Here is a 20,987-nt window from a genome sequence, read left to right as displayed (position 1 = left end):
TGGACACGATGTGACGCGGCCTCGGGCTGAAAGTGCGTAAAAGAGTGCGTTCACACACACACACACACACACACACACACACACACACACACACACACACACACACCGTCCGTGTGGTCAGTCTGTCGATGCGCAGCTGCAGGGTCCAGGCTGGCGTGTCACTGCATATTAGAGCGGCGTCCCCACGAGAGGGAGGGGGACAAGGTGTCTGGGCCACCCACCCGCTCTCTTCCTCAGCATGCAGCTGTAATTATAAACAGCGGTACACAGTGACAGCTGGGGAGGCAGATGTCAACGGCAACATTAGATTTCAATCAGCCTGCGCGCTGTCGACACTCCCGAGGAACAGGGAGGTGTAAAAAACAACGCCCCCATGACAAAATCCCGCAAAAATGTGGGGAAAACAGTTATTATTCCCTGCAGAACTTAATGCAGAACATGTTTTTGCTTGACAGTGCAGCCTGCTTTGATGTGGAGACAATCAAAAGCAGGAGCCAGGAAGGGTGTGTGTGTGTGTGTGTGCGTGCGTGAGTGTGTGTGTGTGTGTGTGTGTGTGTGTGTGTGTGTGTGTGTGTGTGTGTGTGGCGGGGGTGTGTGTGTGGGGGGGGGTGGGGGGGTTGGCTTGTCCCCCCTTTTTTTTAAGTGGGGGATGAAGTCTTCATGTCAGATTGTTTTTGATGCCCTGTGTGTTGGTGAGAGCAGGCGGCTCCTTCGCTGCCCTCCAGGCTCAGCAGAGCAGTCTGGCTTTGGCATTTCACACTCGCTCAACAGTCAAGGCCTGTGACCGTCTGCAGACTCCACAGCCAACTCCTCGCGCATAGCCCTCGCCTCTGTTGTTTGGCCAATTATGAATATTCCAGCGCCATGAGAGTAATCCTGTCAGACATGCAACTGTCCGGCCACATAGTGTCAGCGCTGCAGTTTAGAGTACGTGAAGGGGAGACCTCCGCAAGGACGTCGGCCCTCTCCTGCTACGCTGACCATATTTGATGTCAAAAGCTGACTGTAAGATGACCTAAATACGGCATATTGGATATATCTCTCTTTCCTTGTCTTTGTCCAAACAAATCCTGATACAGACGGCCTCTGATGCTGTCGAAAGGTATTTGCGATCATGAACGTGCAGCTTGTTTCAAATCAGTTGTGCATACACCTTACCGCTGTTGTAAGCACTCACGGAACAAGTATAGTGTCCATCTGTGGGTCAAAACAAAAACACTTTGGGTCGGTTGACCGCCCCCTCCCGCAAAAGAAAAGCAAAATGCAATCAGCTGCAATTTATAGGGCTGGCAAGGGACAATACTTCATTTTTGAGATAAAACTGAGGGAACAATCTACTTAAACATGTTGAGGCAAATTAAAAAAACAAAACAATTTCAACGGTCTATTCAATTATACATGCAAAGGTGTCTGTTGTAACCTCCAACTTTAACCGATTACAACAAGTGTTGCTACATGTCTGAACAACTCAGACAAAAACAGCAGTGCAATCACACTCACAACACAGACAAAGCTGCATTTCGGCGACCTCTGACTTTTCTGCTCTCAGAGACAGTTCAGTTTACTGGGTTTTGGTCTTTTATTCTGAGTGCATGTACACTTGTATCTTAAAATCTTGGCCAAAACAACAAAATCCTCTGTGCAACTGGTGACTAAACGTAATTCTTTGATAAAGAAAGAGTCTTTTCTCTCATGAACTCCACAATGGAAGGTACAGACATGTCATTTTTTTTTTAATGTGTTGAAAACCCTTTTCCAACAAAGCAAGTCAAGCACAATGGTGCACATTAACACATGTTGAAAGTTCATGAGCTAAATCACGAGAACAGGGAGGAAGAAAAACTGACAAAAGAGAACAGAAATAGAAAACGTAAGAGTCTACATTAAGCATACCTTAGAAAAATAACAAAATACAAAAAACAAATAAGCCACACAACATAAAAATTGTCTATAAACATGTCAGACTGCACATTATTTGACATAATGACTCGTCCCTTCTTTAGTGCTTAATGGTTAACATTTACAATGCTCGTTTGATACGGAATGATTAAAAAAAAATCATTTTGATAGTACTGAGACGAGCATGAAATCAAATGTCTGCATTTGTTTTGGTGCCAGTCCTGGGTGTAACTGGTGCAGCACCAGCCCATGAACACACTGACTTGGATGGATTTTATGTAAATATGGAAATCAACGCCCCCCCGCCCCAAAAGGGGTCACGAAGCATCAGGAATACAGAAGGTAACGTCATCTGTACATTAAAGTGCCCTCGCTGGAGCAGCGCAGCAGCTCAGGTACATTCAGATGCCTCCTTCACGGTGACGAGAAGCATCTCTGGACCTGCGCTGGAGAGTCAGGGCCAAGGAATCCACTGTGTAAGCAAGCAAAACCCTATTAAGTTAATGACTTCCCTGTCTAAGTGGATTGTGGTTCATGTACTGATAAACTCGGTTACAGGCGTTCTTGACAAACTTTCTTCTCTGCAGAAAGTGATGTTTCTGCCCATGTTTCTCTCTGGACGGTGCGGCACGGCTAACTTCATTATAGCACCAGAGGGGGAGGGGGGTGGAAAGAAAAATACAGAAGAGGGTGATTTTAAATGAGAAGAACAACACAGAATACTGAATGTATACCATGAAACAATATATTCTGACTGACTCCTTGATGGCACACTTTCTCTTGACAGCTTTGTTTTGGTTACGTCAGCATTTTGGCATCGACAAAAAAACAAAACAAAAATGTTTTTCTTGCGGTGGTTGAGAGAGAAAAAAAAAACATCATCAAGTATCACAAAGAATTAATGTAAAAATAACAAGTTTTCCCCCTTCGACAAAGATATACAAGGGGGGTAAAAATGATCTGGTTTCCTTATTGCGTCAGTTATCTGACATTTGTTTGACTGTCACTGAGCCAACGTACTGCAGAACCAAAACCTACTGAGAGATGAATAATTGCTCTCTAAAAATCAATATATATCCTCCATCTCAATGAATGATTTCAAGCTTGTCAGACTGGATGACAAGTATTTATTTATGGTTTTACAGATGACAAACTTCACAGGTTTACCTTGGAGGTAAGATCTCCTGACGTTACTCTGTTCTGATTTGTCCGAAACAGAGGGGGGGGGATAAACATACGTAGATTTTTTTTTTCCATCAAGCACACATTGTAAACAACGGAGCAATATTTAAGTCTAAATGGCGTACCATAGAATAGGTGAGAGACAACGAAATGTAAGTAAGAAGATGTGCCTCTTGCTTGCGAAAAACAAAATTTTCATTTTTTTTTCTCCTTGAATACAAAACAAATAATATTCACTGACAGCTTTCTTCTTTTTTAAGTGGCTGAGAGGTAGAATGAAGTATTTTCAATTAGAACCAATTATTAGATTTTATTCAGCATATCATTTCATCCTCATGACATGAAAACATAGTGAGTGAAACCCCAGGCCTCTGAATAGAACATGAAATCTGTACAAATGTCCATCGACTGTTTGGATTTTCATTGTGAAAATTTTAGTTTGTATCCCAAATGTTGTAAGCAGAAGAAATTTCTTTTTCTTTTTTTTTTTTTTTAGTCTAAGATTTCACAGTACCTCTCAAAACTGTGGGACAGGGAATTCCTTAAATACTGTGAATAGCAACATCAGTCCAGGTTTATGTTTATGTTTGGAGGTGAGGCGCAGAGATGGATATATTCAGTTGGAAGTATCCGAATGAACGCTCCCGGGTCCTTCTGTGGGCGATGTCACTGATGAAGGGGTGGGAGCATCCTGCCATCCGCCATTTGTCTGCGTGGAGAAGAGGAGCAACAGTTAGCCTCACGGTTTGAACACGTATTCTCACGTATTCAACACTTTTTTTCCTTACTGCCCAAAAAAACAAACCTACCAAACCATAAAAACATAACTTGCTACACGGTTTTCTTTTATATTCATATTCAAGATCAAATCAAATTAGTATTACATGCACATTGTGTTGTCCCTGCTTCTGAAAATGCTCCCAAAAGCACCAAATGGGTTCACAAATACACCCTCACTAGCATCCCATGCTGGCAGCCAGCGACAGAGCCACTCGCCTTCAAAAGCCTGTGGAGGGTCTAGAGTGGCTGTCACAGCAAGTTGGAGCCACTTTTGGTGCAAGTTTGCCTCATGCATAGATATGTACATCAAGCTTGAGCTCTGCTGCAGCAGCATCGTTTGGCCGATGCTTGTTTGTCTTTTTGTGGTTAAGAACATGTGAGATTTCACTCTAGTTTTATTCCCAAATTACACAGCAGATTATAATCACACATTTACAGAGACGTGTGAAGTCTTTCTTGATTGTTTTATTTTGCAGCCTTGGCAACCCAGCAAGAGAAACCTGCTGCTAAGTAAATACAAATGTTTTACTTTTAAGTGAAGAGAAACACTGCGGTTACTATGTCACTAACATTGCTCTTTGTAGTCTGTTTTTCACAAAGCATTCTTGTAAATCTTATGCACTGGGTCTTTTAAAGGTTCCGTGTGTAAGATTTAGTTTCATGAAATAGACAATGTTAATGTTCATCCCTGTTTTCTCTGAAGGGACTCAGGGCAGCACTGTCGATGCACAGAGGCACAATACAAGTGGACCTGCTCTTAAATTTCATATTAGTGAACAAAAACACAACAGTTTTTTTGTGTTAAGAAACTTTATACAACCTAAAGCTACACATTTCATTTTTCACTTCTCTTCACTTCATTTTCTGCCAGATCTGACCCTTTAATTTTCAATATAAATGATTAAATGGCAGCAAGCAAGTTATTTCAACAGTTATGATGTTCTTTGGTGTCAATGAATTTTTAATGTTAGGAAAGTAGAGTCATAGTATTTCTTTCATGTGGAAGTGCTGTGTTCCAAAAACATAATTAAATAGTCCTATTCACGTGCAAGCTCTCTTAGTTTGTTCACACTTTAAAGGGCTCCTCAGCAAAAGTGTTATTGCTCCACTTGCCTCATTTTCTCTTCACCCGACTGACACAATGTGAGTCAAAGAGAGACGATGAAACAGAGCGCAGACCTCTCGTTTGTCTCCAAATACACCCCGAAGATGGTTTACAAAAGAATATATTATCACAATAAAAAACAGCTCCTCTTAAGGGAGGTCTTCTCCGATCTTAATAAATGGTTGGCTAAAGACCATTTAGGACATTAATTGCAATTTCCACGCTATTAGTGAGAGCTGGGAACATTGCTGTGGCAGCCTCTTATTTCCGAACCCTGTTATTTCCAGTAAAGACTGTCTGTCATCTTGGGGGAGGGAGGGGAGACAAAAAAGGAAGAAGAAGATGGAGAGAAAGAGAAAAAAAACACATTTCAGGCCGAGAGAGGCGACGCCCACCAGCAATTTGGGGGTTGTAATTGCAGTTTGAGGATAAATGAGGAGAGTTGAAGCGTGAGAGTTCAGTGCGCCGATATCAAAAAAAGGAACATATTTGCTAGTCTCATTCTGATCAACATAATAAATATATTCTTCTAAGCATTCTTCATTTAGACTGATTCTCAGGCACATTTCCTGCTACTAGTTTCTTTCTTGATTGGATTTTTTTTTTTTTTTTAATAATGTATTAAAATTTTGCAGAATGATAGACATTCCACAATATTTGGAATTTAGAGGGGATCCACATCTGAAAGGTTTGCCTTACTTTATTTATATATGAATAAATATTTTATTCATAAATAAACAGATCTCTGAAAAAATGTAAAATAGTAGTTCTTCCTGAAAAAACAAAACAAAGCTGGCAGTACAGGTCCATCTGCTGAAGCAGCTGTTATCCTGGAACGTATGCTGCATGTGTGTGTGTGTGTGTGTGTGTGTGTGTGTGTGTGTGTGTGTGTGTGCGTATGCATGCATGTTTGTGTGAGTGTGTGTGTATGCCTGTGTATGTGTGTGTGGATCAAAAACACAGGAGAGTCTTGCAGAAATACTGCTTTCACACCTTTAAGAAAAATGGATATGAGCTTAAACTCACCATTAATACAGCCAGTTCAAACTTTTTTTCCCTGAATTTCCCATCAATATTTTTTCGCAAGTCCTACACCATGGTGTATGCAGCGGCTGCGTGCTCCTATTTTTGCATGCTGGGTGTCGCAGGCCCAGCTGTCAGTGCCACTGTTCCTGGGGATGAATGATCTGGCCAATGTGCTTGGACTGTTAGCCCAAAGCTCCGCTCTTTCTGTCCCCGCGACTGTCGTATTGATTCTGCTCAGCCCCGCGTGGCCTGTCGCTACAGATGTACATGCTAACGCGCTGCCTCCAGTCTTGGCTGCCCCGTCCTGGCCGGCCCCGGCAGGGAGACCTGGACCACTGGCGCAGCCTCCGACAGCTACGGCAAGTTAAAGAATTATTTTAAGAATTAGCAGCCGCAAACTTTTTCTTTTTTGTCCATGTAAAGTCAGTCGAGTGTGAGGTACGACCTGTCCTGTGGTGAGCGAGCGAGCTGCTGCGTTAGGGGAGGCAGGGAGGGCGACACCTGTGTCCTTGTTCCTGTCGTCTGCAGGTGTCTGGCTAACGATAATGTCCCACGACAGACCAGGAGCGTGTCCAGCTCCTCGGCCCGGTAGCTGCCTCATTGTCTGCCACCCGGGGCATGAGAGGAGCAGAGGGAGGGCGACCAGCTGGACAACAGCCCGACCGCTGCGATCTCTGCTAAGTGGCATCCCGGCATGCGCGTGGAAAGGCACGGAATTTCACACATCCTGGCTCACGGAGAATCGGTGTACAGCGTAAAAAAAAAGGCAACGCGGAGAAGGACAGAGGGAGATTGTTTACAGGTCTTACGTTGATGCCCTGTGGACTGTACATCTGGCTGGCCGCGAGGCTGTCACTGTATCCTCCGGTCTGGCTGATAACATGGCGAAGGGTATCCACCTGGAACGGCGGGGGACACGCAGACAAAAGGAATGGTCAGACAAAAGCTGGGGATAACAAAGCGAGCCACGCGTAAAGAAAGGTCAGTCAGATAGTGAAAGGGTGGCGTAAACAGGAGAAGGTTACAAACAGCGCGCTGCCGCGATTTCTGTTGCCATTGTGAGCTTGATAATGTGTGACACAAAAGGGTGGAGACGCACAAGAAGCAGCATTTATTTATTTACACTTATTCTTCCTCAATGCAAAATGAAAATTGAGTATTTATTGTTTATTGTTACTAAGAAACACTATTCTTGTGTTTGGTCTAACTGTGAGGCAATAGGAATTATCTTGCTGAGACATCTAGTTTTCGCCTCAACAGTACAGAGCATGTGCAGAAGGGAGCACAAAACCTTTTTTTTTTGCACGACTTCAGCTTTTGACAGAGTTATGCATTGCAACACAAATTCCTTGTGGATTTGATAACAAATCTGCAGAAATCTTTACTTTTTCTCCTGACCCTTCCGTCTTGTGATATTGCAATTCTGCGAGCCAGCACTTACTGCGTGCAGAACAGCGACCGCTTCCAAAGAGCACAAGTTAAACTAACTTCAAGCCGACCCCCAACTCAACACCTTCTTCTGACAAATGCCTGTTCAAGCGCAGCGCAAAGCATTTGCACAGCTAATCTGAACAGAAAAGGGGTTCCGGAGCGACAGAGAAATGACGCTGAAAGCAACTCAAAGCAAATGAGGATGTGGCCTCGCGCCGCGGGCCCGTGGCTCCTCAATCCACGGTGAGAGTTGCAACACTTGGAAAAGACTGTGCTGGTCATCACTGTCCACTGGGGCAAGGTCAGGGAGCCACAGTGCACCAGTGGCTATGTGAACTCTTGTCAGGAGTGCTGATGAGTGTTGCACCGTTTCCAAAACTGTCTGCCGTCGTCTACTCAACAGCGCTCTGACAATAGCGTCCACATTAATGTGGGGCCCCGGGCAAAGTGTAACCTCCGCTTGACTGCCGAGGTCAAGTTGTTGCAGGCCTCACGCAAACACCCCCAGTAACCAGTAGGTGAACAACTTTTTTTTAATGTATATATGTATATATATATATATATATATGTATATATATATACATATATATAAACACATAGATAGATATAAGTTTTCTTTAACATGAAAATGGTTTCACTCATGTGGGTTTAATGAGGCGCCTACCTGGGATTGTATGTTGGCCCCAACCTGCCCCCCTTGGTACGAGTCCCCATTGAGGGACTGCACACTCATGAACAAGTCTCCGGAGTTTGACATGTTAAAAGAGCCAGCAGAACCTGAGGAGAACACAGAGGCAGAAGAAGAGAGGGCGCAGGGGAGGAAGAGAGAGGGAGAAAAATGGAGGGAAACAGAGAGTTAAAATGTCCACATGCACGAAGCAAAAGTGCGTCAGGCGGGTTAGTTTCAAAAGGGCATCACCGGAGAAGGCTTTTTTCTTTTTATTCCGCTGCGGCAGCAAAGTACAACCAAGGCATAATTCCAAAGGAAAAATCAGCCGACCAGAACTGAGAGACAGATAATCATCGTAAAACTGTTTAAGTCTAGTTTAAACAAGCCTTATGGATGATGCTATAGCTATGCGCCCGTACTGCTAGTGTTTCATTAAGGAAGCGAGTAATTGATCTGCAGGAAGACCCAAAGAATCGTCGCCGTCCTTTAATGGACCCCAGCTCCCCAGATGTAAAGAGACCATGGCCGTAACTTGATTTCAACACCCGGTCCTAATCCAATACAGCGGCGAAGTCTCTATATGACAAAAGACTCGGCTTGCCCTCCCAGCAGCTTAATGGCATGCACAAGGTCAACCGGACAAGAGGCAGGAAAAAATTAACGAGACCAAGAGGTCAATAACAAAGGGAGGGAGAGAAAGGAAGGAAGAGTGGAACAAGAGCAGAAAAGGTGCGACACGCTTCAGAAGGGCCTTGTGTTAGTCTGGAGACTTTGTTCTTTAGTCAGAGTTTTTTTTGTGTCGGTACCTGTCGACAGTAATAAAAGTATTGCCTGATGTAAAGGAACACTTGACTTGAATTTGTAAGATTCCCAAATAATTGTGTTCGGTAAAATTTAAATGTAAGAAATAAGAAACAAAGAAAACTGTACATGAGTAATGTAAAATACAAAAAAAAAAAAAAAATCCCCGAGTAACATTACTAAAGGAAAAAAGATAAAATTACTGAACACTTACATAAGCATATATTACATGAATATATGTTGCAAGTATCTCAATGAATTTGCCTGATTTTTAGGTGCAGAAAGTGTGAAAACTGTAAAAAGTAATTTTAGCAAAAAAATAAATAAATAAATAAACAAACTAACAAACAAACAAAAAATGTATATATAGTACTGTGCTTAGCAGCAGCATTTAGCATCGATATGAGGTCGCACAAATTTCACACTGTCTTTATTTATTGAATTTATCTTTATCACCCGATGCCATTTATGATGAAAAAGTCAATCATTGGCCCTCTGGAGTCTTAAAAAAAATCTTCCAACTTGGTTGGAAAAAATGTTCCCACTGAACCATGACAGGCGGTGATGATGTGTGATTTGTGTGCTTTTCCCCACCTGCCGAGTTGGGAGTAGACGGGGAGTTGGCCTGGCTGCCGTGAGCCGACACGCTGGTTGCGTTGACCGCAGTCCTCGCCGCATACATGTTGGCTTCCTCTTGGAACTTGCCGATGTTTTTCTTGTATCGGATTCTCTTGTTGCCGAACCAGTTTGATACCTGGGAACCAAAGTCAGAGGTATGTATGTATAACTGAAGGTCCCCGACGCGTTCTCATGAATGTGTGAATTTATGAGGATGCCAATGATGTGGGTTTTTCATGGTCATATAGAGAAAAAAACACGAGTTTCATTGGCCAATGTTCAGCTTCCATCTGCTCCTGCCACATGAAATTAATTTGGCTGCCAGATAAATGTAAACACCTACTTTTCCACAGCCCTGACTGACAGAGATTAACACCACTGCCCTTTTTTTTCTACCCACCGCTCGCTCCCAGCACTTTATATGCTTGCATCTAGTGTTCATCTCAGCTTCTATACGCCTGCCTGCTGACAACTCATCCTCGTGTTTTAATATTCACTCCCTTAATATGAGGAAAAGCAGTAAATATGAGAAGAGTCTCTTGGATCAAACTACTGAAACTTATAAATAATTTAAAAAAAAAGAAGCATTTTAATACATATATTAAAAACTAAGCTTAGCGCATGACACCAGAAGTCAGACTGCAGCCTTCACCTCTGGTTTATAAAGCACCATCAGCGTTTTTTGGGAAACGTCTTTAGTCACATTTACCTGAGCCACGATCAATATTAAGCATCGACTTCATTCATTCCTCACAGTTAAAGGCTTCCTGAACCTTAATGCTCAAGAAACTCCAGTCCTGCAGGGCCTTGCTGAGGACTGGGCTCACTCTTCATCACTCCTGATTAGCACGATTAGCCACGTTATGCTAGCGGACAGCTCTGTTCGTTCTTGTTACCTGTGACACTGTGATGCTGCACTTCTTGGCCAGCTCCTCTTTGGCCTCCTCGCTGGGGTAGGGGTTGCTGAGGTGCGAGTAAAAGTACTCGTTTAGGATCTCTGTCGCTTGCTTGTTGAAGTTCCTCCTCTTCCGCCTGCATGCACAGGTGAAGATGGACACAGACTGCTTAGAAACATGAGGGCAACTCTGTGAGGCCTTGTATGAACTGGCAGTTTGCTTGTTTTAACCATTTCAAAATTGTGAAGAGAATTGTGAACAGAGTCTTTTAATTATCCAAGAAAACTGTTTTCTACCAAAAACAGCATGTTTAGCCCTCTGTTTACAGCCTGCTTACAGGTTTCCTGTTAAAATTGACTCAGTTTGAGCTTCCGCATGTTCAAAAAGGAGACAAAAACAAGGCAGCTATGAGGTTGTCTCAGAGGGTGCAACTAAAACATACCTGGCAGGGGTATCGGTGCTCTCTGTGACATCACAAAGAGCAGATTTCCTGAAGCTAGTCTTTTATCATACATGTACTGGATGACGCCCGACCACACCAGATATGTTTAATTCTAGTTGAAAACACTGACAAAGTGAAATCTGAATAAAGTGTTAAGAGACCTTCAAATCAATAAAAAGCTACACAATGCATTTAAAAAAATACTACTAAATATTTTTGATTGATGGTAAAACAATGCAAAGCAAAGCAGAGTAAAGTAGTAGCAATAGCAGATGTTTTCTAGGAACAGATCCTACCGGGCATCAAGGAAGCGCGAGCGCAGGATCATGACGGCCTCGCAGGTGCTCTGCTTCAGCTGCATCTGGATGGAGCTGAACTTGCGGTGGATGATGCTGACCATGCGCTCAATCTCTTTGGGCGAGATGGGTCGTGTTCGAGACTGCTCCCTCAGCAGGTTCATCACATGGGTGGTGAACTCGTTGCACGCCTGGATGCACAGACAGACGGGGGGTTCATCAGGAAGGAATAAGCATCCCGCCTCCAGGCGGCAGGAAGAGGCGAGAAACTGGACTCCAGAGGCGGCTGGAGCTTTTGCCCTCACACCCTCCTCAGCGGCCGCGCAGGGGGTAATAAGAGCTGCCGGAATTAAAAAAGCCGCAGACGCGGCGAGGTGTGTCACGCCAAGCGCAAAAAGTGGCAGCGTGGACGTACGATTGAGGTGACGGCTGCTCGGAATATTAAAGAGACTGTCGTCAACGGGCGGGAGAAGGTGACGAGTGACGAGGAATCTAAAATGACAGCAGGCTTTCAGTCCCGCTAACGTTCTGGAGGTTTAAACTGCCACCCTCTCTATTCACTCCGTCTCTCAGTCTACCTCGTCGTAGCCCGCGTCTGAATCAGTCACTGGATATGACTGCATTCAGAGTCAAGGTGTCTGTTGCTTGTCAACACCAGGGTTACGTCAGTCAAAGTGACGCACCGAGCAGCCGCTCCGCTCACACACACACACGCGTGCGACAGACAGTGCTCACTCAAACGAGCGCGAAGTGCGCACGTACTGCGCAGTGACACAAAAATGCTCAGGTGTGTATTGACAGTGACAGTCGGCGACGACCAGCTTCCCGGGAGAAGATGACAAACCCAGAGCGCTTTGACTTTTGCGGAGAATGACAAGACGTTACAGTCTTTGGGAAAGAGCTGATGTGTGACTGATATAATGGCTGCGAGCCTGCTGGAGATAACTCCTCTGAAAGCGCGGCTCGTCACGCCTTGACCTCTGAGAGCGAGATTTCAAGAGCGACGTGGCAAGTTAAGAGAGAGAGAAAAAAGAAAAGAATCCATCATCTCGATCAACTTGCTCCTAGTTACGCTCCCAGATGGAGCAAATTCTTTATGCAAGAAAATAAAAACCTGAGATGCTAAAAAAGACCAAGACAAAAAACGAGCTCCATTTATTTTTACCTTCAAAAGATACTTAGCGTGTGTCGTATAGGGCGGTGCAAACTCTGCACTTTAGAGGACCAGTGCGTAATATTTAATATTTAATATTTTTTTGTGTGGATGCCTCCTTTAAGAAGTGGATCCACTCGCTATGGAAAATTAAATGCTGAGAATTAAAAATGTGTTCCTTTCTGTTCCATGGAAATGTTTCACATTGGTACACAAGAGGAAGTGGGCTAAATGACTGGGAATAAAAATAGACTTTGTGATGAACAACAGTCTTCCTCCTCTTCCTCCTCCTTCTCGTCCTCACCTGCTCGTACTTCTCCAGCTCCGTGTGATAAATCTGTCGTATCTGCGTCAGCTTGGCCCGGTAGTCCGAGTGCTCCGCCGAGTTGTCGGCGCCAATGCCGCCGGTGGCTGCCGCAGCGGCGGCGGCGGCCGCAGACCCGCCCCCTTTCTCCGGCCCAGCCACGCCCTCCGCTAGCAGCATGTTGTCCAGCCGCATCAGCTGGGGATCCGGCGGCTCCTCCTCCTGGGCGCCACGGATACTGAGCACTGTGGAGGACGGGAGAGGAAAAGGACGTGAGGAGAGCCACACCAAGCTGTTCTGTCTGGAACCCATGTTCCGAGTTTGTTTGTTTCTGAGTGTGAACAGCACCACCGGCCAGAAATTAAGCAGGAACATAAGGAGATCAATGAAAGATGAACTCTGCTGGAAGGCTTTGTTATTTATTGATTTATTTTTACACAGAATTATATCCAGAATCAATAAAATTATAGTTTTATGGCCCAGCCAAGCTGCCAGCCACTGAGGGGTTGCAGCTTTTATGACTCATAGACAGAAACGCTAAAACAGCTCTCATTTTGAATTGCGAGTAATTTGAGCAAAATAGTAAAAAGAATAATATGAGTGATTCATGCTTCCAATGAAATAGCAATAAGTGATTGCAAAAAAAAAGTTATTTGAAATAAAAAAGGCCCGATAAGTAACATTTTAAAGGGTTTACTGGCACTTGGACCACAAGAAATAAGCATTTCTATCTATATGAAGAGTAGATACACTTTACTTCACCCTGACATCACAGCTGGTCCAATGGTTAATGTTTTTTTAACTATTAGATGTTGATGAATCCTACACACTGGCTCTTTCAGTTTAAGACAGTTAACTGTTTGGATTATGGAAATTGAGTCAAAACAAGTTATCAGACAAACGGGGAAAAATAGGCAAAAAAGAAATATAAAGCATAAAAAAATTAAAAATCAATTTGGTGATTTTCACATCCTGAACCGCAGTTATGGTCACAATTCCACGGTGACCGAGGTCTGTCGGCGCACGTTTCAACCTGCACCTCCCTGCACACCTACAGGCCCCCGGTTCTCAGCTGACCCTGGGCTATCCTGGCGAGCTCAGACAGAGAGGCAGACATAAGACGGACGGGTTCCGCTCAGACTGACACGCACAGACGATGCACGCATAACAATCGGCCCGGCAGACGTGCGGACGAACGCGTTCTCGACCACGCGAAGTGAAAATCCTGCACGAAACCAGCGGCAGGCTATTGCGAAAACAATTCTTCATAACCCAGAGCAGGTGTTCAAGTGCTGCTCGGATATGTGCCCTGCCTTTTTCTGCCACCAGAAGGCTCCCTCGGTAAAGCAGCGAGCGGCGTGTGGCTCCTCTCTGAAGAGGCGCTGAAAGCGGTCGAGCAGGTGCAGCCCTGCTTCCCGTCGCCGTCTTCAAGGACAAAGACGGAAGCCGCGGCACCACGGCATTTTTCATCCACACTTTAATCCAAGCATCTATCAATTTTTTAGGGGGTGAGAGTGTGAGGGGGGGATCTAATGCCGCATCCTGAAAAAACATCTCTTCCATGATGGCTCTGGACACGGAAGGTAAATGACAGATCTGCGGCGGCAGCGGCTCGTCAGTAATGAGCATGTGAGGCTGAGTCGCCCTGTGACCTTTGCTGCTGAGCAGGAGAGAGAGGGGGGGGGGGTCCAGATGGATTCCTTGGGCCGCATTGTGGAGGGGAGGGTGGTGGCTTGTCTACCTGCCCCCCCCCCACACACCATACACTCAACCCCAATACTCTCTCTTTTTCTCCTTCAACAATAACATCATCCATTCCCATCAGCTCCAGCACGTGAGCAAGCTCAGCTCAAGAGGCAAATGTCAATGGCTATCAGACGGCTGGAAAAGGTCAGGAGTTCAGATCGGGTGCAGATGCATGCACGCATGTGCTGTGTGTGTGTGTGTGTGTGTGTGTGTGTGTGTGCGTGTGTGTGCATGTGTGTTGTGCGGGCAAACAAGCGCCTTTAGTTTAGACGAGCATGTGGATATCCCTCATGCGGCTCGCCAAATTATAAACGCTCGCCAATTGAATCGTGACAAAAACAGCAGCCCGTCCCAAGCATAGGGAGAGTCTAATGAGGCTGAGAGTGATTTATTCATTCCCGCCAAGTCCCGGAGTGCACAACTAAGGGCATGAAATGGATTAAATAAATACAATTAATAAGGGAAATCAAACAATTCACTTTGCTGCGGCGTAATTACCCCTAACCACAGCGTTGGCCTTATTTATATCTGTTCAGTAATAGCAATGAAATCGATTAGACCTCGATGCCAGTCAGAGGGCTCTGCGTGAACTATGCAACCATGTGCCATACATTACCATAATCACCTGACAGAGGGGGGTGCCCTCCATTGCAATACATCACAGGCGAGCGGCGCCTTAAACGCACACTTTTGTCGTCTATCGTGGGAACAAAAGGGAGCTCCAGCCCTCGCTGATTGTCTTCTTTCCATGGACAGTCACAGATTAGTATCTATAAAAGGAAGATGGCCATCATCTAATCTTGATCATTACCGACAGACTTAATTGAACAATGAGAGGACGCAATTCCCCTCTCTGTCGCTTCCTCCCACCCTTCGTCCTTCTTCCTCTCCTCCCCCTTCCATGCAAACTCTTGTGTAATTCCTCCCCAAGATGTGGGCCACTAAACTCCCAGGGACGGCGGCAGCATAGAGCGCATCATCCACAATTCCCGGGGCCGCCTCCTGAATAATGAATAAAATTCTAAGAATAAGCCTTTGTCCTGGTTATTGACAAAATTAATTTCCGCTGTATTGCTTCCTTAAGAGCTGGCGCCGACCCATCAGCACACTGCCTGCTGTTTGCAGACAACAGGAGCGTAAATAAACATGACGATTAAGCCACCCACTCACACGGCGAAGAATTGGGGGCCGAGCGCACGCACGCACGCACGCACGCACGCACGCACGCACGCACGCACGCACGCACGCACGCACGCACGCACGCACGCACGCACGCACACAATGCAAACATGCATGCACGACGGTAAGCACTTCAACGAGGGCGCGCTGGAAAAATATACAGCTTTGCACACTGGCAGGCTACCCTGAACGCCCAGCGCGGCGCCCTGCGAGTGCTTTAAAATGAAAACATGTTTAATTAATGATGTTGAAGTATTCTGTCACAATTAGGAAGATTTACGGTCAAACAAGGCAGCGGCGATGTCCCTGACAGCCATGATGAAAGTTCAGCCTCTCTGCCTCTGACTGGCAGATAACAGCCGACGCTGGACTGGATCCATTTCCCATAATACAGTAATGCAATACACTGCACAGCACTGTAGCGTGTGTACGTGTGTGTGTGTGTGTATTACATATATATATATATATATATATATATATACACATATATATATATATATATATATGTGTATATATATATATATATATATGTATACGTGTTTGTGTGTGTGTGTGTGTGTCTCTGCAGAGCCAGTGCACGTCACATGACCTCACAGAGGGGCAGGCAGTGGCTGTGCTCTCTATTGATTGTGTGAGCACACGTCATCTAGAGTTTCAGCAGTTAATAAATCAGGCCTGCTTCTGACACAACCGTGTGTGTGTGTGTGTGTGTGTGTGTGTGGGCGTGCGTACGTGTGCGTTTGTGCGTGTGATGCTGCCTGTGTGTGTACGTGCGCATGTGTGGGCCTGTCACAGACCAGTCAGCAGTAGTGAAAGCGACAGCCACATGATAATGTAACATCACCACCATTCATCCCTGCCACACGGCATTCTGAGACAAAACAACAACAACAACCCAGGAACCGGAAAAAAAAAAGCAGTGTGATTTACAGCAGACATGACAAGTATCACTAATACAAATCCTCTCCTCCCGGCTCCTTCAAAGAGTTCAGTATCCTGATCCCATCTGCATCTCATTGGAGCCCAGTGAGCGCAGTCTCCCCGAGATGCCGCAGCGTTACTTATTTCATACTGACCCCCGCTGTGGAGAGAAGGCACAGCGCTGACCAATTAGAATAACTAGGGAGACCAAAAAAGATATTGTGTTGCGCCGTATCCTTCTCTGAATTAATAAAGGAAGTTAAGTGGTTTCCTAGGTAATATTAATTCCTCATGGCAACAGTTGAAAAGAACTGCATCCCATGAATGCGGCATAATTAAGACAATTTCTCTGCTTTAAGACATTTATAATCAAATCTGCTTAAACTAGATGTGCAGTGTATATTTATCCATTGACGGAACAGAATGTTCTTTCCACTGGTGATACCTCTGTGAGATGCTGACAGGCTGATGTGTATCTCTGCAAATAAAGTTCCCTCTTCCACGCCTTCCTCAACTCCAGAACTGATATTTCTATTTGCGCACCTGCAAAATTTGGGGGCGCTCGCTGCTGCACTTCAGCGAAGGTGAGGAGTCGACGTCGATGTGATTTCATTTGTAAAATTGGTAAATAGAAGGAAGGTAAGGAGAATGCAATGCAAACTATTTCCATTATATGAAGTAGGATAAATAACAATAAACATAATTCTTAAATGCAACGACAAAGGTAGCAAATATCACCATTTTGTCGATGACCAAAAAGATTGTCTACAATAAAAATTCCTTTAGCAATGATAAGACAGACCGACAGATGAACAGACAGACATAGAGACAGACAGACTAGATCACCAGTAATAATAAGCTAATTATTAAATTGGGCCATATTTCATACTCTGTCTCATCTAGTGGAAGCCAGGGGTCATAAGCAAGTCATTGCTACTATGGTGAACAGTGCATCAGAATGATGTTAAATAATGTAGAGTTTGCAGATTGGAATGATCTCGACTGAGCAGCATCTGGGTCTCAATCAAAAAAAACCAAAACATCTCTCATCAAACAGTGTTTTTTTCTCCCAAAGACGCATCAATGTATGGCACACATGGTGTCATTTAACCTGCCTTGAAATCTGTGGGCTGAAATCTAGATTTGTGGTCCAATCCGCGATCTCAGAGGGTTGGAGGGGACATTTTCAGGCCCAAAAATGTTCCCTCCATCAGCAGATAATGGGAAGCCGTACAGCCACGGCACACAAGGGCACAGTCATAAAGCACCTCTAAAACAGCTTTATGTCTCATCAGGTATCTCCAGTATCATGTGCAGAAAGAGGGGGCCGAGACGGCGTTTTGTATCAGACACCGCCCGCTCGGAGGGGGGAGGGGGCGCGCCAAGGACACGGAGTGGGGGGAGAGAAGAGTGGTGGTGGTGGTGGTGGTAGGGGGGAACCAAAGAAATACAGGAGGGCAGGGCTCTGCGACGCGGGGACGCGGACCACCCGAGCCACGGAGGGAGAATGAAAGGCGAAAAATAGAAATGGAATGGGAAAGCGAGGTGTCAATTAAAAAAATGAACCCCAGTGCATTTGGGAGGTGACAGCTGGTGGGAGAAGAGCTGACAGGCGTCACATTAGGCGGATTTGGTGGCCGCTCCCCTCCTTTCTCTCTCCCTCTCCCCTTCCTCCCCTCTCCCCCTCCTCCTCCTCGGCCTCTCCTCCCTCCCTGGCTTCCTTCAGTGGCACTGGGCAGCTCCTCGTGCAGCAGCCGCGGCGGCGGCGAAGGCGGCAGGCGGGCGAGGCAAGAACTCTGCTTGGTGTTTTTCAGAACAAGTTCCCCCCGCAGCTACTCCTAATAACGGTAATTATCGTCATCATCTGAGGCTTAAGCAGGCCAGTTTGAGGCCTGGGGGGTGTAGGGAGGGGGTTGGGCGGGGGTGGGGGGGTGGCTGGCCTGATAATGAGGCAGCCAGCGACCATCCAGAGCACCGCCCCGCCACCAACGAGCAGCACTCCCGTTTAAAAGCCTTCATTAAAATAATTCATTATTCAAAAAAATAGGCGATACATTAGCCCCCCCCACCTCCCCAACCCCCTCCCCCCCGCCTCCCGGCTGTCATTTCTTCTAAAGGTGTCTTAAAATATACATCGTCTTGACTGAATGGAAATCACGCTCAGCCCCGTGCATTTTCCAGCGCTCCAGGCGGCGCTGGAAGCCGCTCCGGCGCCTGAATAGCTGAGGAGTCACAAGCTCGTGCACGTCGGCCTACAAGCAGCGAGACAAAGACATCTCTATGGGGACAAGAGTATGGGACTGGGGATTCAAAAATAAAAATAAAAAAACTACAACGATAAAATGCAAAATTATCAGGTCAAAAGAACATTGGGATACAGTCTGAGCAGAGTTTTTTTTTTCCCTCCCTCTTTTTATGGACATTTTTGCTTTGACATTGAGTGAGGAAACAAAATGGGGAAGAAAGAAGACAACGTCAAGATCAACCAGCTGTCAACCACCTTGATCCTTGACGCACGCTGTGACACTGCAGCGTTTTTCTCTCTGCAACAAATTCTCAGCAACTTTATTCACAACCCTTTATTCTATAAAACGTCAAGTCAGTACCGACAATGCGCTGTCTTAACTCGCTGGTTGGAACATGTTTGATAACATTAAATGCGCATCCTCAACACTCGACAACCTTCAGGGACAATTAGCATTACGCTATTTAGCCCATATGCTGTCGAAGCGCTCAAACTCTCCCCCGGTTGCTGCAAGACTTCCTTGATGCGTCGCATTTATCACCTGATTCCCCGAAAATAAATGGCAGCCTGCCATCAAGTGACAGCCAGCGTCATGGTTGCCGTCCCAGGCAACAATTGGTGGGGAGGTGTCTCACGGAGCCAAGGAGGAGATGGTCCATGACAGCGAGCATCTTGCCCCGACTCTTGCCCGACACGGCCTCCCTTCGCACCGGGACAAGCGGTGAAACAAGAGGTCCGGCCACCAAATCCTCCCCTGCGGTCCCCGAGGTGTGTGTTCCTGTGCATGGCACATTTCATAAGGCTCCGCTCTTTGACTGGTGATGAGTTTATGCGAAGGTAATTAACAGTAATTAATCCTTAATTACAGCAATTAGCAGAGTCGCAGTAAATTAAGCCACATCTGGAGGCACGGAGCTGGCCGAGAGGAACGGGGCAACGCGGGGAGAGAGAGGAGCGCACGCGAGCACCAGGTTGCGCAGGTCGCGCCTTCGGACGTGCGGGTGTGTTTCGCTCGCCGCTCCGGGCCTCCTGGTGATCTCAGAGGTGAATGACGGGGCTGATGAGCACCAAAGGCTACGAGACGAGGGCTTCATCTCTTTGGAAAATGACTTTGTCTGAGAAAGACCCCCCTAAGCGAAGCGCACAAGGACACCCACCATATGGCTGCTCACAGACAATATTGTTTCCCGTTCTGCTCCGCTGTGCCCGCCGTCACCCGGCAACGTCGGAAACATGCACTTTTCAAAGTATCGCCGCTGAGCGAACCCTGGCTTTCAGTTTGTCTCTCTGGGCGGCGACAAAATTACACACAAGCGGCGGGCGAGACAAAACCCAGAAAGACGCAGAAGTGCTGCGGCTTCATTATTGTTGTTATTATTATGACCGGGTCCCTTTGGAGTCACATGGGTCGCTCGGTCGCTGCTTAACTCTACTATTAAAAAAGATACTGAGTGCTTACTTAAATTATCCCATGATGCACTGCGTCTCCTCTGGGAGCAATATCTTCCATGATGACGATGCTCCTCTCCATTGAGCACAAGTGGTCACTGAGTGCATTGAATGGCATGATAATAATGTTAGCCATATGCCAATGCCTCTTCTGCAAATAGACCTGATCCTATTGTCTTTCCTAAATATAGCTACCATCCTCGGCGAGGAAGTGCAGGTATACGTCCACGTAAGTAAATACCTTTCCATAGGGAGAAGAATAAATAAATTGAGCGGACGTGTCGGCCCTGATAAATGTCATTCTTGTCTTATTCTCGGCTGCTTGTTCGGGAGCTGCTTTGGTGATGTTTCCAGCTTCACCTCCGTTGCTTTTGGTGGTGGAGTCACGGTGGTCAAACAAACAAACAGGCAGACACTTGAACGTCCCTCAAACAGCATGTGACAGCCGCGCAGCCTTCCACAAGTTCAGATCATACTCCCACAAGTACAGAGGCCAACATTGTTGTCCCATGACGAGCCGCGCAGGAAGCTAAAAATAGCTGCGTGCAGACAACATGGTGCGTCCCGCCGACGTGACGCTCTCGGCATTGAAAGCCGAGCTGCAAGGATGAAGGCTTTGACATGTGATAAAGCTCCAAACAGTCAGAGATGATTTCAGATAACACAAATTAATTGGTCATTTTAGGGCAGCAAAAAACATTGGCAAACTGTTTTTTCTGTTTGGGTTCGTCCTCAATGAGACACATGAATTAGTCTTAACTACAACTTCACCAGAACAAAGTGGGATCAGGTCAGACAGGAAGTCTAACAGACATGTGTCTGTCGAACTGTGTTTTTTTCATAA

At 45.8% G+C, this 20,987-nt stretch overlaps 1 protein-coding gene across 2 annotated transcripts in view; it reads right to left on the bottom strand.

Annotated features, from left to right (window-relative positions):
• Positions 1–1,685: 1,685 nt before the first annotated feature.
• Positions 1,686–20,987, bottom strand: part of pbx1a (pre-B-cell leukemia homeobox 1a) — a 46,734-nt gene continuing 27,432 nt past the window's right edge. The window contains exons 3-9 of one of the 2 annotated variants that reach the window (XM_076021417.1): positions 12,604–12,848; positions 11,147–11,337; positions 10,409–10,544; positions 9,489–9,648; positions 8,088–8,200; positions 6,802–6,891; positions 1,686–3,790 (exon numbers count right to left, since the gene is read on the bottom strand). In XM_076021417.1, the coding sequence (XP_075877532.1) occupies positions 3,698–3,790; positions 6,802–6,891; positions 8,088–8,200; positions 9,489–9,648; positions 10,409–10,544; positions 11,147–11,337; positions 12,604–12,848 (1,028 nt within the window). In that variant the 3' untranslated portion in view covers positions 1,686–3,697. The remainder of the gene's footprint in view (positions 3,791–6,801; positions 6,892–8,087; positions 8,201–9,488; positions 9,649–10,408; positions 10,545–11,146; positions 11,338–12,603; positions 12,849–20,987) is intronic. The other variant, XM_076021418.1, reaches the window with a different exon arrangement.

The sequence above is a fragment of the Nelusetta ayraudi genome, unplaced genomic scaffold, assembly GCF_046127955.1.
Source record: "Nelusetta ayraudi isolate G7.1 ecotype Tasmania unplaced genomic scaffold, CSIRO-AGI_Nayr_v1 ptg000011l, whole genome shotgun sequence".
NCBI classification, from domain to species: Eukaryota; Metazoa; Chordata; class Actinopteri; order Tetraodontiformes; family Monacanthidae; genus Nelusetta; species Nelusetta ayraudi.
This window is presented reverse-complemented; position numbering and strand designations above follow the sequence as displayed.